Consider the following 16,016-nt stretch of genomic DNA (forward strand, 5'->3'; position numbering starts at 1 on the left):
TGCCCTCGCTGAAGGCCCCTCCATGTCTGTGTCCTTGCAGGAAGAGCCTGCCCTCCCGAGATGATGAGGCTGAAGAGCTCAAGGCACTGTCACCAGCTGAGTCCCCCGTGGTTGCCTGGTTGGACCAGTCCAGCCCACAGGGCACTGAGTGAGTAGGGACCACCTCTGGGGTCGCAGAGAGTTGGAAGTCTGGGTCGGGATGAGCAGGCAAGGGGAGGGGGTTGGGGTTGAGGGGGAGAGCATGGACGTTTCTAGAACCCTCCACCACAACTTTGCCAGCAGCCTCTGACCTCTAAGACAGGGCTGGGTCTCCTGCCCAGGCTGCTTCTGGCTGGCCTAGGAGTTCTGTACAGTCTGCAGAACGCACAGGGGCTTTGTTGTAAAGGAGAGGCTCCTGGCCCACAGGCAGAGGTTGGCTCCCGGCTCTAAACCCCTGAGAGGGTCAGGAGTGAGGAAAACAAGGACCGCCAGGGATCTGAACCCGGGGAGCTTGTTAACAGTACAGACTCCCAGCTGCCAGCCCAGACCCGCTGGATCAGAACCTCAGACAAGGGGCCCAGAGATGCGTGTAGCAAGTCCACTCATGTTCCCCTGCTGGGAGCCCGCCCGGCCACCCTCGCTGGGTGTCTGCGTCCCAGCGACCACTCCCCACGGGAGGGAGCAGATGTGGGTGAGCAGCTAGCGTCTCCACCATACCTGTGTGCCCTTTCTTGTTGGGACCCCCATATGGCTTGTCCCCAGCCTGCTTCAGCAAGTGAGCACCAGGGGAGTAGCTGGCTTGAGTTCCGGTGCCCCCGTGTCTGAAAACAAATAGGTGTGAAAACACTCGTATGCACTCAGCTCAGCACGATGGTCAGAGTGACGCTGCTCAGAGGACAGCCTGTCCCAGGCCACCCAGGGCACTTGCCCCGTGAGTGGAGCGCCGGGCGGACTCACATTCATTCTCTCTCTCTGTCCGTCTCTCTGTCCATCTGTCTTTCTCGCTGCGAGTGCATACAGTTTAAACTCCTATAATTTAAAAGGATATAGAATGTATCCGCACTATTTTTTTCCATCAGCTATTTCCTGAGCCAGAAGCGTAGCCCTGTCTGCTCTTTGATCTGTCCCAGACACGAATCTCATGGGAACCCCAAACTGGGGCTAACAGTCCTGACCTGAGTTCCAAGAGTTTCCCCCTAAATCGCAAGTGGGATCAAAGTTTTCTCAGAACTGCCCATCCGAATCAGATCCTGCGTGGTACATTTTCTAAAAGCTGGGCCCCCAGGTGTGAGCCCCAGACTGAATTTCCTCCTAGGACCTATTAAAGTGGGTTTGATGTTTCTGGTGGCCGAAGGAAACTGGGGTAGCTTTTGCCTCCTTCGGGCTGGGTGGGGTACGGACGCCGTTTGGTTCTGGCCCGGGGGGCACGGGGGTCCCGCCCCATCCAGCCCGCCCCAGCGCCGGGTGGTGTGTCCACAGTGGCCAGGACCGCGCAGTGTCTGCGGCCAGCCAGAACAGCATCTTCATCAACTACCGGCTCCAGGAGCTGGTGAAGCTTTTCAAGGAGCGCACAGAGAAGGTGAAGGAGAAGCTCATCGACCCTGACGTCACCTCTGATGAAGAGAGCCCTAAGCCCTGTGAGTCCGGAGATTCACCCTGCCAGAAATGGGTCCCCTAAAGCCCCTTGTAAACTCATGGTGAGGGTACCCCCAAGGAAATGGTTGGGGTGCTTGGGAAAAGCCAAGTTCCCCACTGTCTGGATTTTGGGGTCCTGTATGTACAGGTTTAGCTATAGAACCAGGGAAGGGAATACGGCCAAAGTTCTGACCGATGATCCCATCTTACTTGGCTCCCACTCCCACAGGGCACGTACCCTCCTCGACCCTTCTGGGCCTTTCCCACTAGCAGGCAGGTGGTCCAGCCTGGGGGGCATCTCATGGACTTACACACAGATGGCGTCCACACCCCACTTTTTTTCAGTCTTATTTTTTGGAGGCCTCATTTGCCATAATCTCATGGGGCTACCTGAAAGTTTCCTGCTTTCAAGATTCCAAGAGGAAATGAGAGAAGTGCTCTCCTGCCAGGGAGGGTTTCCAAAGGAGGACTGTGCCTCAGAGTTCAGGGCGCCAACAACGGACCTAGCAGGGTCTGGATCCACAGTCCTAAAGCTAGAAACGCAAACGTATTGAACCTACAAAAGTCACTCTCTAGGTCACCAACACCATCGCCTTTGATGCACAGAGAGGCTGTGGTCCCCTTCAGTGTCTTGTTTCAGAGATGAAGGAGCTCAGGTTCCTGCTCTGAGAAACCCAGAGCAAGGTTTCCCTGGTTTCTGGCCCTTGGTGGCAGGGGTCTGGGGTAGGAAATGCCCCCAGCCCTCCCGAGAGAACCAAGGGGGTCCAAACACAGACGCACAAGCAGACTTTTGGAAACACCTAACTTGCCCAGAAACACTTCATTCTGGGTAGCTCCTGAGAAGCAGTTCCAGACCAGTAGCTGGTGAGAGTGTCCGGCTGGGTGCCGTGGGGTTTGCTGTGGAGAGCACCCCGGTTTCCGCACGCAGAGCTGACTGCAGCTTTGGGGGTGGCGCCAGGGTCCCCTCGGCTCCAGGTCCAGAGTCTGTAGTTGGTTGGCCTCTCTCTGTAGCCTCTGCCCGAGCCTCAGGGCTGGGTCAGATGGTCACCGGTGTCATCCCGCAGCCCCGGCCAAGAAAGCCCCCGAGCCGGCCCCGGCAGTGAAGCCGGCCGGGCCGGGGCAGGAGGAGGAGGGCGAGGACCACTATTGTGACATGCTCTGCTGCAAGTTCAAGCGCCGCCCGTGGAAGATGTACCGGTTTCCCCAGAGCATCGACCCGCTGACCAGTGAGTCCTGGGTGGGCCCGGGCCTTGCCCCCACCACGTATTGTTGCGAGGGCAGGAGACCGAGCGGGAGAAGCGGGGGCAGTGAAAGGGCACGTCAGGAGCGAAGAAGCAAAAAGCCCCCGACTAGGAACCTACCATCACCCCCACCTTACAGACAAGGAAACTGAGGCACGACTAGTTAGTAGCAGACCCGGGAGCCCTGCTTCTTGGCCAAGGCTGCCTTCTACTCTGTTCTTGCGGGCCCCTTCCGGGAGCTGCTGCTCTGAACAGAAAAGAGCAGAAATTCTTGTGACATCTAAAGTGAATTCCCCTCACACGTTCTATTCCTCGGGAATGACGACCCGTCCTATGGGCACGGCACTTTACAGTTGACGAAGGACCTCCCAGCCTTTCTAAGCCGACCTCGCCTTGTGCCTTCCCCAGGGAGGCAGGGTGGGCGCCACAGAGAGACCTTCCTGGGGTCACACAAGTCCTGCGGGGACAAGATGCCAACCCTGCTGTCCACTGGGCCTCTAAAATGACCACGTGACCCACGACATCCACCCATCCATCCCTCCACCCGTCTGGGTGTCCATCTTCTAGGCGTTATTTACTATTGTGTATTTACTAAAGTAGGGAAGACATGTTTGGAACTCTTTCAGTAAGAATGAGAGCAAAGTGTTTTCTAGTTAGCTACCTATTATCTAATAATGCCCCCATCGTCCCCCCTGCTGAGTACGCTGGTTTATTAGGGCCTGGCAGGGATTTATTTTTAAATCAGAGATAGTTTCACACAACAGGCACACATGCACACACGCACACACACACAACCACACACGCACATGCACACACATCCACACCACACGGGCACACACACACACAAGCACACGCACACACATATGCACACACATGCACACACACATGCACACATACGCACACAGGCACACACAGAAGCGCACATGCACACATATATGCACACACAGGCACACACGCACATGCATGCACATACGCGCACACACAGGCACACGCACGCACGCACGCACAGGCACACACGCACAAGCACACACACATGCACACACATACGCGCACACACACGCACAAACGCACGTGCACACGCACATGCATACACACACAGGCAAACACACATGCACACATGCACACGCACACACATACGCATACACAGGCACACACACAAGCGCACATGCACACACATACGCACACACACAAGCACACACGCACAGGCACAGGCACATGCACACACACAAGCACACACGTACATGCCCACACATACGCACACACACACAAGCACACGCACATGCCCACACACAAGCGCACACGCACACACACACACACACATACTCCTGTTACAAAAGTGCCACATCTAGGAAGAGACTAGTGGAAAGAAGGAAGCCCTACCCTGATGCTCCTGAGAGGAGTCCTCCTCTGACGGCCGTTCTAGCGCATTCCTGCCCCTTCGCTCCCCCCCCCCCCACAGACCTGATGTACGTCCTGTGGCTGTTCTTCGTGGTGCTGGCCTGGAACTGGAACTGCTGGCTGATTCCCGTGCGCTGGGCCTTCCCCTACCAGACGCCAGACAACATCCTCCTCTGGCTGCTGATGGACTACCTGTGTGACCTCATCTACCTCCTGGACATCACCGTGTTCCAGCTGCGCCTGCAGTTTGTCAGAGGCGGAGACATCGTTGTGAGTCCTGGGCAGGTGGCAGGGCCGGGGGTGGGGGGCAGGCCCTGCAGCAGGGCCTTCGGGACTCTGACCCCAGCTGCTGCTCTGATAGACAAGACAAGGGAGCAAGATCTCGGGCGTGTGTGCCCATCCTTGTTCAAATTACACCCACGAATATTGCTCATGGGTGAAATGGCTCCTGCAGCACCTGACAGAATTAAAGATGGAAAGAGGACCAGAGAATGACCCTTAGGTGGACCCGGTTCAAATCGCAGCTCTACGACCACTAGCTGCATCCCCGCTCTGAGCCTCAGTTTTCTCATCTATAAAAGGGGGGGAGTCATTGTTCCCACCTCATAGCGTTGCAGTGAGGGTGGATTGAGTTGGTGTCCACAGAGCGGTCAGCACGGGAGCTGTGGGCGAACGGCATTTCCTGGGGTGGGGGGTCCTGCAAAGAGCGCGCTGCTTGGATCAGCATCAGACCCTGTGCCCTGGTGCAGGCCCCACTTCCTGGGGAGGAAACTGAGTTCTGACTTTGACTTGGCGAAGGCAGAGGGCCCAGTCCCTATCTCTCTGTGCAGGTCACTTTCCAAAATGCCACACTGGTGGGGCCTGCTCCTCTATGTGCAGGCGGGCTGGGGTTGTGTCTCTAATACAATTTAGAGGAAAAAGAGTTCCCTGGGCAGCTTCTTTCCCCAGCCTGATCAGAGCAGGAGGCGGTTCCTCAGTAAACCAGGTTGCAAATGGTCCAGGTAAGACCCACGTGCTAAGAGAATGAGCCTAATATTGACTTTCCAGCTAGGAAATCGGAATCTAGCCGGATGAGCTTGGACAACTCCCCCCCTCCCCCAGGAGGTCCAGCCTCCTCTCCCGGAGGGGAGGTCCAGCTTCACTGCCTGCAGACCCTGAGGCTTTCTTTCACCAAAGCTCCACTGTCCCCGGGGCTGTTACTCTGATAGGAAGGTGGAAACTCTGCAGGGATGTCCATGCTGCTCCCCACCGGGTCAGGTTTTAAGCTCTCGGGCCATTTCACGGTCAATATTCCATTTCTTTCAGACGGACAAGAAGGAGATGCGCAATAACTACCTGAAATCTCATCGCTTTAAGGTGTGTGCCAAGGGTGCAAGCTCCCGCCGGGTCCTGGAAGGTGGTGTTACTGGGGGCCCTGGGTGCTTTGGGGCCGGTGCGATGTCATTCCCACCAGAATGACACTGGGTAGGCAAACGGAGGCTTGTGGGTAAAATGCTCTCTGCCCGCTCCTGGGGCATTCTGACCTCACCCTTCCAGGGAAGGTAGAGACCCTGTCACTCCCCTTACCTCCCAACCCCCTGGGGGCTGCCTGTTTTATACACTGCGGTGTCCCACTGGGATTTCAGATGGACATGCTCTGCCTCCTGCCCTTGGACTTGCTCTACCTGAAGTTCGGTGTGAATCCCCTCTTGCGCTTACCCCGCTGTTTGAAGGTAGGCTTCCCATCCAGGGCCTTCAGCTCCCCCGTGCTCTGCACTAGCATCTTGATGTCTGCCTTGAGCAGCACTGGGGAGCGGGGGCGGGGTGGGGGTGGGGCATCAGGATGGCCCCAGGGGGGATGGGAAGTTCCTTAAAAGTGTTAGAGCTTCTTCGTTGTGCTGTGTGTTAGGGATTGTTCCAGAAGCTTTACAAGTACGTACTCCTCAACCCCACAGTTTAACAGAGATTAGTGTTGTTAATAGCAGCATTTTACCAGAGAGGTTAAGTAACTTGCCTTAGGTCACACAGGTAGGAAAGAATGGAGTCCGGGTTGGAACCCAAGCAGTCTGCCTCCACGGTCTATGCTTTCAGTAATTACAGAAACACAACAGAGGGACTTCTGCTTTATGATGGTCTGCGTCTAAAAGATGGGGACGCGGGGCGCCTGGGTGGCTCAGTTGGTTAAGCAACTGCCTTCGGCTCAGGTCATGACCCTGGAGTCCCGGGATCGAGTCCCGCATCGGGCTCCCTGCTCCGCGGGGAGTCTGCTTCTCCCTCTGACCCTCCCCCCTCTCATGTGCTCTCTCTCTCTCTCTCATTCTCACTCTCTCAAAATAAATAAATAGATCTTTAAAAAAAAATAAAAGAAGGAACTTTTTAAAAATAAATAAATAAATAAAAGATGGGGACGCGGAGGCTTGAAAAGCTTGGGTGACTTGCCCAAGGTCACAGGAGCCAGGAAGTACCCGGGATAGATTTGGTCGTGCAGCCCAATACCTGTTCTCATTGTTGGTTGTTGCTCAGTGTCATGACAGCTATCTTTCCTGCCGCTGGGGCAGAGCCAGTGTCCCCGTGAAGGTGACACAGGGTAAAAGAGAGACCAGGCAGTGATCCTTGTAATGTGACCAGGGTCGACAGCCAGTCAGAGCACTTGGGATCCCTCAAATGGGTTTTCCTGGCAGACCAATTGTGGACCCACAAGCCGAGTTTTACAGCCTCCCCCCGCCCCCCAGAGCAATGGAATCCGTATCTGGTGTTCAGCGCGACTCAGGACACAACTCTGAGCCTCAGGGGAGGGAGATCCAAGCCCACAGCCCCCTGCATCCGATATAAACCCTGGAGGGACTTCAGAAGGACCCCGTGGAGGACGACCAGCCCATGGCTCGGGGAACTTCCCTCACAGTCATTCTCCAATGTCCAACAACACGTGTGCGGTGTGTTGCCGCTCTGAATATGCTCTGGGTTCAAATCCTGCCTCAGTCACTTAGCAGCTGTGTGCTTTGAGCGGGTGACTCAACATCACGAAGTGCCAATGTCCTCTCTGTAAAAGGAGAATGCTACCATGCACCTCGCGTGTAAATAAGCAAGAAGGTAATGAATATAAAGTGTGGTCATCAAAGGTGTTCAGTAAAGAAGAGCAGCTATTATACTTTTATTATTATAGACAAGCCTTTGAAGGATGTATGTAAGGGGTGGTAGGGATGCTGTTTCTTTATAAAATGGTTTCCTTTATAAGTAAACGTTGCAAACAGGGTCCTTAACCTGAGATGTGTGTACCCCTGAAAATGTCATGATAGGCTTCGAGAGGTCTAAGGAGTCGCCTTACACATCGGCAAACTGTGAGAACAGGACTACGTGTAATTTCTATGGGAAGAGGGGTCACGGTTTCCTGCGGATTCGTAAATGGAGTTTCTGGCCCCCACCCCTCAGAGGGCTATGGACCTCTGATGTTGAATGCTCACTGTCCAGCCTCCTCTGGGGGGCGCTGCAGAAAGAGGCCTCGCGCTGGGGGACAGGGGAGGGTAGCGCCCCACCCCACCGACGGCGGGCTGTCCTGATGCTTTGCTCTTCCTCCCAGTACCTGGCCTTCTTCGAGTTTAACAGCCGCCTGGAATCCATCCTCAGCAAAGCCTATATTTACAGGTGAGACACACACGCACACACGCCATGGGCCGTTCGCAGCAACAACGGAGCAAGGCGTTCTCTACTCCTATTTCTTCCCCTTTCAAGTTCCTCTGGCCCTGCGGGCCCCAGTGCTACCGGAAGCCAGGCCTCTTCCTGGCCCTCCTCTGAAGGGATGTTGTTTTTTTAGAGAGCCAGGAATGTCCCATTTCCCCCAATTGTGAGGAGGGCATACAGAGGTTCGTATGCATGGCTCACCGCTATTTCCAGGGAGCCGGGTGTCATTTTGATCTCAGCGCAGGGAACTGGGCCCCTCAATCCAGCTCGAACACGGTGGGGGGGGGGTGTTTGTAAGGACAGTGGGCCATCTCTTGATGTCGGAGAGTGGGGCACAAGCCCAGCCGGGCCACACGCAGGGACAAAGCTTCCCCATGTCACTCACAGAGGGACCCTTCCCTGCACGCGTCCGTCCCTTCCGCGGCCCTCTCCAAGGATACAGCCTCTGCTGACCTTTCCTGTCCTTCACTGCCCCAGCACTGTCTGCACATGGAACTCAGGGCCCTCCCAGCCCCTGGCCTGGACAACTCGCTGTTCACACGCCACCGTCCCTAGCTGGCGAAGTCTCCGCAGAGCATGCAGTTGGCCCAGTCCATCCTGCCAGGTGTCTGCCAGGTGTCCATCCTGCCAGGCAGCGGGGCAGGGCTGTGACGCTCCACCAGGGGCATGTCCAAGGCGGGCGTCAGGGGAGGTGAAGGTGGGCTTGTTCCCTGCAGTTCCAACCCTTGGGGTGAGAAGTCATGGCCACCCTCCCTGCCGCTCTGTTCATGCGTTTCCTTCTTCTGCAGGGTGATCAGGACCACGGCTTACCTGCTCTACAGCCTACATGTGAACTCATGTCTGTATTACTGGGCGTCAGCCTATCAGGGCATCGGCTCCACTCACTGGGTTTACGATGGCATGGGAAACAGGTGAGCCACACTCTCTTCCTGGGGCTATAATTCACTGAGAGTCCCAGAAAGAGATACCATTGCCACCGCATGTTGTTGAGGCTGCCTCGCTCCCACGGAACCACTGACATGAGGAAGGCTGAGGACCGTGTCTCCGTGTCCTCACTGAGCTAACATTTCCTGAGCACCCGCCGTGTACCAGGCACGGAGGGGCACAGACAGGAACAAGACTTGCTAGAAAGATCCTTTCAGCCTCCTAAAGCCTAGTAGAGTTGGCACATTCGCTTCCCATGTGCCTCCACTCCTCTACCCCGTGGACACGGCCAAGTGGGAAGGAGGCCAGAGCACACTCTCAGCATAGCTCCCTGGGCATCACTAGCCATGCGGGAGCTGGAAAACGAGGTGAAACCTAGTGGCCAATCCAGACAGCTGCCATACGTTGTGCACAGGCTCTAGTAATGACAACGGCAGTGGTACTACTACTAATCATAGCCGCAAGCACTTAGAGCAGAGAACGCTTATTCTGTAACTAGCCCTGCTTTAACTACTTAACATAGTAACTTAATCCTTCCAGTCATCACTCGAGATAGGCACTATCATCATTCCCATTGTATAGAGGAGATAACAGATGGGAAGTCACTTCCCAGGGTCACACAGTTGGCCCATAAGTTCCGGAGCTGGGATTTGAGCCCGGGGCTGCATTCTTAACCAGCATAACCTCTGCCTGGTGCTGGAGAGGTGTGGGGAAGGTGGCACTGGAAGGTCAATTCCAAAAAGCCACGTTTGATTTTGGCCTTGGTAGGTGGAGAGAAGGGACAGAGAAAGCTCTGGGGGAGGGAGCAGCCGGAAGAAAGGCGCGGAGTTGCAAAATGGCGGAGTCAGGGCTCTGGGAGCCATCTTGGGGGGTGGCGGGGGACTATCCAATAACGTGGCCGCTAGCTACAGGGGGCCACCAAGTGCTTGAGACGCAGCGTGACTGAGCTGTGAAATACAGGTTCAGAAGATATGAAGAAACATGCCAACTGCCTTATTACTGACGCCTAAAATATTGGTTATGTGTTGAAATGATATTAATGTTGATATTTTGGGTCACTAAAAAAAATGATTGTTTTTGAGATTAATTTCACCCGTTTCTTTTGACTGTGAAAATGTAGCAACTAGAAGATTTTAAATTATGTAGGTGGGTCGCATCATATTTTTATGGGATAACAGCGTTGTTCTAGGCAATGGGGAGCCAGTATGGGGTTCTTTTTTGCTGTTCTTTGTTTCATATCTATTTATTCTGATTACTGAAGAAGGATCAGAAACATTCTTCACTATATTTCTTCGCTTCTAAGATGCAGTTCCTTCTATGACGCATTGAGTCAATGCAGCTTTTTGGGAAAAAAAAGAAATATTACAATAAATGGACACATAGATTGTAAGATCCATCCCAATGTTAGAAATGTGAAAATGTGGAAAAATAGGTCACCCACAGGGATATAGAATAAGATGATATCGTGCATATTTGCCTATTATTAATTTAAAAAAAAAAACCCACGATACTGATGCCCTCCCCGTGCAGAGAGGCCAGTGTTTATTTAATTATGGCCTCATCCCTGGGCACTGAGGGGTTTCCAGTTCCTCAGTCTGACGCGTGACACTGCAGTGAACATCTTTGTATCTGAATCTTTGTCCTCTGGCCTGATTGTTTCCTCACGATAAATTCCTAAAGGGCGATGGCCTGGCCAAGGATCTGAACATTTTTAAGATTTAAAAAAAAAATTATTATTATTGTCATTAGTACACTATTTTTTTTAGAGCAGTTCTCGGTTTCCAGAAGAGTAGGTGGGAAATTACAGGGCGTTCCCATAGGCTGCCATAGTTTTAAAGGTCGGATGGGTATGGAAAGATAACCCAGCTCCCCTCTGACCTCTTGCCTCGAAACCTTGGAAGGAGGAAGATGACAGGACCTAGAGGGATCTCAGAAAGATGACTCTGCTGGTGATGGCTGAGGGAAGGAGGGGTTGGAGGGATGGGGGGAAGCCAAGGAACCGGTTGGGGGAGCGACAGACCGAAGGGTTGGTGTGGTCAGGGGGAGGGAGGGCGGTGCGGGAAGGGCAGCAGAAGCACCTGGGGTCCAGGTCGGGGCTGTGAGCCTGGAGAGCCAGGGCACAGGCTTAAGGGACAGGAATCCCCGGAAGGGACGCACAGAAGGTATTCATTAAAACTTGCTCTGTGACCTTGGCTGAGGCCCTTCCCCTTTCTGAGACTTAGTTTCTCCTCTACAGCCTGAGCATAGTATTACATTCAGATTTCTTGTGAGGAATGAGAAACTCCTGTGTGTAGCATGTGGACAGGAGTCAGTGACCATGTCCTAGCTATGGTCATTCTTATGGGGAAGCCAGCGTACCAGGAGAGGGGTTCCTAAGCCGGGATCCAGAGACGTACGGGGGTCCCACCACCACCCTCCTGGAAAGTGGAGCTAAATTTTTTTTTTAAGATTTTATTTATTTATTTGACAGAGGGAGAGACAGCGAGAGAGGAAACACAAGCAGGGGGAGGGGCAGAGGGAGAAGCAGGCTTCCCAAGGAGCAGGGAGCCCGATGCGGGGCTCGATCCCAGGACCCTGGGATCCTGACCTGAGCCGAAGGCAGACGCTTAACAACTGAGCCATCCAGGCGCCCCAGTGGAGCTAAATTTTGAGGACACACTGGCCTCCCTAAGGGGAAGTTTGCTAGCTTTCCTTAGATTTTCAAAGGGGTTTGTGCCCCAAGAAGCTGAGAACCCAGGTCCCAGGACTGGGCCTGGCACACCCATCACGGGCAGGCCCGCGGTGGAAGGGCAAGCAGGGAAGGGGAGGGCAGGGACTTCCTTCTGCAGCAACTTGGAAGGGGGACGCTGTCTTAGCAGTCTTATTCTTCTCCAGACGAAGATCCTGCAGGGAACCCCCAATACGTGCAAAAAAGCACAAAGAGTGAAGGATCCACCCAGAAGTCCAATATCACGGGTAATAATCACTTTCAAAATAGTGACCATTTGTTGAGTGTCTGCTCTGGCCCAGGGCTTGAGGACCCAAGTTCCCACGTACCTGGGTCCCTCGCGCTGTTCTGCTTCTTCCTGGCCTGGAGCGTGCGGGGGGGTCCCCACAGGCCCAGGAGCATGGAAGACACGAGGACTTCAGGGAGGCCCCTAAGACGTGCCATGCCAATAGAATATCTCCAATCAGAAGGAGTTTGGGGGAAGGTTTGGGGTCATTGTTCCTGTCGCCTTTCTGTTGGGAGTCCAGGAGCACCCACTCCGCTCCCAGACAGCGCTCAGCTCCGTCCCTGCTTCAGTCTGCTTTGCACGCCCTCTGGTGGCCAGGAACAGTATGATGGGGGGCTCTGTGGGGGAGGCCCGCGTTGTCCTGAGGTTTCCAGGCACCAGGTGGGAATGAGGTGCAGGGTGGTCCAGCGGCCAGCCCCAGTAGTTAGAGGCAGAGCCCCACCAACCTCTGCCTCCCCCTCCCAGTGCTCTCTGCACGATTTCTTGCCTGTCCCCACTAGACGGTGAGCTTCTTGGGGACACGGGTGAGCCTGTTGTTCCCTAACTGGGGGCACGTGGCCGGTACCAGCGACAGAGAAGGCTCTGGTAGCTGACATTGATTGAGAGCCCGTCACGTCCCAGGCGTTCTTCTAGTGCCGCATTTTGTCCTTGTGATTCCCCGTGAAGGATGTGCTGCTGCCGTGTCCCTTTTAGGAGAAAGAAGCCGAGGCTTGCTGAGATTAGTAATTTGTCCACGTTAGGCGGTGACGAAGTGACAGAGCTGGGTTTGAGCCCAGGCAGTCCAGTCCAGATCACGTGTGCTAACTATGACTCTGCATAAATAGTGGTGACCAGAGCCCAGGCGAGGGCCCGCTTGGGGTCATCCCCAGACTAGATGATCTGCCAGCTGGATGATGGTCTTGATTTTGGAGCTGAGCAAGGACCTCAGAAGTGCGGGTGCATCAGGACACTGGGGCCAGGGCAGGCTCTGGACGCCTCCTGCGTGCCCAGGTAGGAAGACAGGAAGGCACAGGAAAGCCAGCTGGGATTGTCCTGTCGTCGAGCCCTGGTGACCTCACTCATTGCTGACCCCTGGGAGGGCCCAGCCTCAAGGAGCGAACAGATGTGTGAGGGGCTCTTACTTCTCTGTGATAATGAGATGAGCTCGGGGCACCTCCTGGGCCCATACCTCCCTTCCCTGGTTCATGCGCCCGTGGAGCGACATTACCAACTGTGGGTGACAACTCAAGAGAAGCAGATGACAGACTAAATTCTAATCCCAGCTCTGGACCTAGCCCACTGGTGACCATGAGTGTTTCCTTTGCCTTCTGGGGCCTCAGTTTCCCTGTCTGGAAAAGGTCTGGGCAAGGGAGAGGGTCAGAAAACGTAGTCCTCGAGATATCTTCCAAGTTCAGTGTCACTCTTGCTTTCCGTGAACCAACATGGCGGGATGACAAAGGGAAGTTAGTGGAAATTGAAAGAATATTGAGGGATCCCAGACATCAGAAGTCAGAAAACCCTGGTCTTCCCTCCTGCCAAGTCTTTCTAGCAATCTCCTGGAGCCTCAGTTTCCACATCTGTAAATGGAGGTGACAACGTGCCTCTGCATCTATGAATACACTCTGCAAACCGCATGCTCTGTGGGGGTGAGGCTGTTTTCCTTGCATGTAGAAACAGATGTGCATATTGCACATCTGTTAGAGCCAGGCCACCCAGGCTCAGCAAGGGGGGGGGGGGGCTTTGCTGACCGAAGTCTCTTTCCTATTCTCTCTCTAGTTACATTCGCTGTTACTACTGGGCTGTGAAGACCCTCATCACCATTGGTGGGCTGCCTGACCCCAGAACGCTCTTTGAAATCGTCTTCCAGGGGCTGAACTATTTCACGGGTGTCTTCGCTTTCTCTGTGATGATCGGACAGGTAGCTGGGTCACTAGTCTGACTTGCCACCCACCTGCCTGCAGGACCCCCTCCCTCCCACTGCTGCCAGAAATGTCATCATCTGTGGCCATTCGTTTCGGACTAAGTCCAGGAAACACCACGGGACCTGGACTCAGGAGCCTGGAGCTCTGGGACCTGCTGGGTGAAGGGGGTGGGGGTGGAGGTCTAGGTCCCATTCTTCTCTACGGTTGCTTCCACTGGAAAGTGGGTCCCTCTGGGATGTCTTTGGAGAGCTGGGCTGAATGGCTTTCTGCAAAGGCTGGGGATTTGGGCTGTTCCCTCGGAGAGAAACCCCTGGGGGTGTCTAATGTGCAGGGATGCATGTCCTATTCTAATCAATGCATGAGGCCAGTCAGGTGGCCTCAGAATTGGGTCCTGCCCCGAGGAGCGCTACCGGGTTCACATTTCCTCCAGTGAGGTCAAAGTGGCCTCTGGCACCGAGGGGCCAGGTCGTACCAGAAGCAGCCCAGCCCAGCGAGGCATTTCCTCCTCGTGGGTGGCTGCGCTCAGCAGCCTCACTCCTCCCGTCCCGTGTCCACCCTGGGGGCAGAATTTTTCTCCCATCGGCAACCTTCTCTGTGTGTGGACGTGGGTCTCCCTCTCTCCTGATCCCCCTCCCTCGCACACCCCTAGTCCGAATAGAGTACACGTGCTTGTGACACAACCCCCCCCAAAGCCCCACTCTGCCCTTTGACTCTTCCTCCTTGAGCCTAGATGAGAGACGTGGTGGGGGCCGCCACAGCTGGGCAGGCCTACTACCGCAGCTGCATGGACAACACCGTGAAGTACATGAACTTCTACAAGATCCCCAGTTCCGTGCAGAACCGGGTCAAGACCTGGTACGAGTACACCTGGCAGTCCCAAGGCATGCTGGGTAAGACAGGTGCTGCGGCTGCCACCAGCTATCCCCTGGCCCCTCCTCCCAGGGCCCTGCCTCTGACCCATGTCCCTGAGGTCCTGAGCACTGGGGCCTCTTGGCTGTGGCCCCAACATATTCAAGTGAGGGGCACCCAGGGAGGCCCATGCGGTGCCCCAAGCTGGGCCGTCAGGAGACCCCTGAAGGCTTGAGAGCCTTGTCTTCTGGACTCCCTGCCTCCCCTCCCTTCCCCTGCCTTGAAATGCATCCCCATCAGAGATGGAAGTACGGCTGAAATCAGGACAGAAGGAAGACCCTCTCTCTCCTTCTCTTTCCGTAAACATACATACACACACACATATATTTAAAGATCTTATTTATTTATTTATTTGAGAGAGGGAGAGAGAACACAAGCAGGAGAGTGGCAGGCAGAGGGAGAAGCAGACTCCCCACTGAGCAGGGAGCCCGATGTGGGACTCGATCCCGGGACCCCGGGATCATGACCTGAGCCGAAGGCAGACGCTTAACCGACTGAGCCACCCACGTGCCCATACACATAAACTTTTTGTAAATTTGTTGATGTGATGCTTTTCTTCTGAAATTCTTTGGCCGCAACAATGCGTTTAACTCCCCTCTGTTTCTGCTTCCTTGTCAATGGTGGGATGCGCTCAGTGATTCCTGTGAAGTGGGAGAATCTTACTTGTGCACTGTTTTCAAATGTAGTCATGTTTTCCTGAATTCTAAATGGAACCCTTAATGAAATGTGAACATACTACTTATATGTTAATTAAGTCACGATTTCCGCCCCCCCCCCGCCCCCAGTCTCTCTCTTTTTTTATCTTTGGGAGCTAGTACTTTTGTTTTCAGAACTTAGACATCATTCGGGGGGCCCCTGACAAGCCGGGGGCCACTGGCACTGTGTCTTAGGACCCCTCAATGCTCTCAGCTAATTCAAGGGCCCCCTGCTTCCACGGGCTTCCCTCTGGCCTTGAAGAAGCCACACTTCAGCTCCAAGTTCTCCTGAGCTGAGGGTGTTGTCACAACTGTGGACAGCCGAGGGGTTGAGGCGTCTTTGGTATCCTTTGCTGGCTCACTCACTCTGTACAAGGCATGGTCCCTCAGCCATCACCTCATTCCATTCCAGGGACAGCCCTGTGACATCTGAATCATTGCCCCCTTCCACAGAGGCACGCATGAAGGACCAGAGAGGGCTTCCACCTGCCCAGGGTCATGCAGGTCCACTCTTGAGCCCATAAATGATTGTGGTGCAGTGGGAGGGGCATTGGGATTGGGGGTCAAGTTAGTGCATTTCCTGTCCCTAGTACCGACATTCATTCCATGCCAGGCTCTCTGCTGGGCACTGCAGACCCCATCATGGACAAAACAGACTCAGCCCCTGCTCTTCTGGGACAGGCC

The 16,016-nt window shown here is 54.6% G+C and overlaps 1 protein-coding gene across 1 annotated transcript in view; it reads left to right on the top strand.

Annotated features, from left to right (window-relative positions):
• CNGB1 (cyclic nucleotide gated channel subunit beta 1) overlaps positions 1 to 16,016 on the top strand; it is a 70,059-nt gene that overhangs the window by 39,114 nt on the left and 14,929 nt on the right. Inside the window, exons 19-28 of the mRNA XM_073880227.1 lie at positions 41 to 148; positions 1,459 to 1,616; positions 2,679 to 2,840; positions 4,315 to 4,523; positions 5,559 to 5,609; positions 5,879 to 5,965; positions 7,810 to 7,874; positions 8,699 to 8,821; positions 13,583 to 13,724; positions 14,459 to 14,618. Coding sequence (XP_073736328.1) covers positions 41 to 148; positions 1,459 to 1,616; positions 2,679 to 2,840; positions 4,315 to 4,523; positions 5,559 to 5,609; positions 5,879 to 5,965; positions 7,810 to 7,874; positions 8,699 to 8,821; positions 13,583 to 13,724; positions 14,459 to 14,618 — 1,265 coding nt within the window. The remainder of the gene's footprint in view (positions 1 to 40; positions 149 to 1,458; positions 1,617 to 2,678; positions 2,841 to 4,314; positions 4,524 to 5,558; positions 5,610 to 5,878; positions 5,966 to 7,809; positions 7,875 to 8,698; positions 8,822 to 13,582; positions 13,725 to 14,458; positions 14,619 to 16,016) is intronic.

This window comes from Callorhinus ursinus, unplaced genomic scaffold, assembly GCF_003265705.2.
Source record: "Callorhinus ursinus isolate GAN/ISIS: 27379988/994484 unplaced genomic scaffold, GSC_fseal_2.0 scaffold37, whole genome shotgun sequence".
NCBI classification, from domain to species: domain Eukaryota; kingdom Metazoa; phylum Chordata; class Mammalia; order Carnivora; family Otariidae; genus Callorhinus; species Callorhinus ursinus.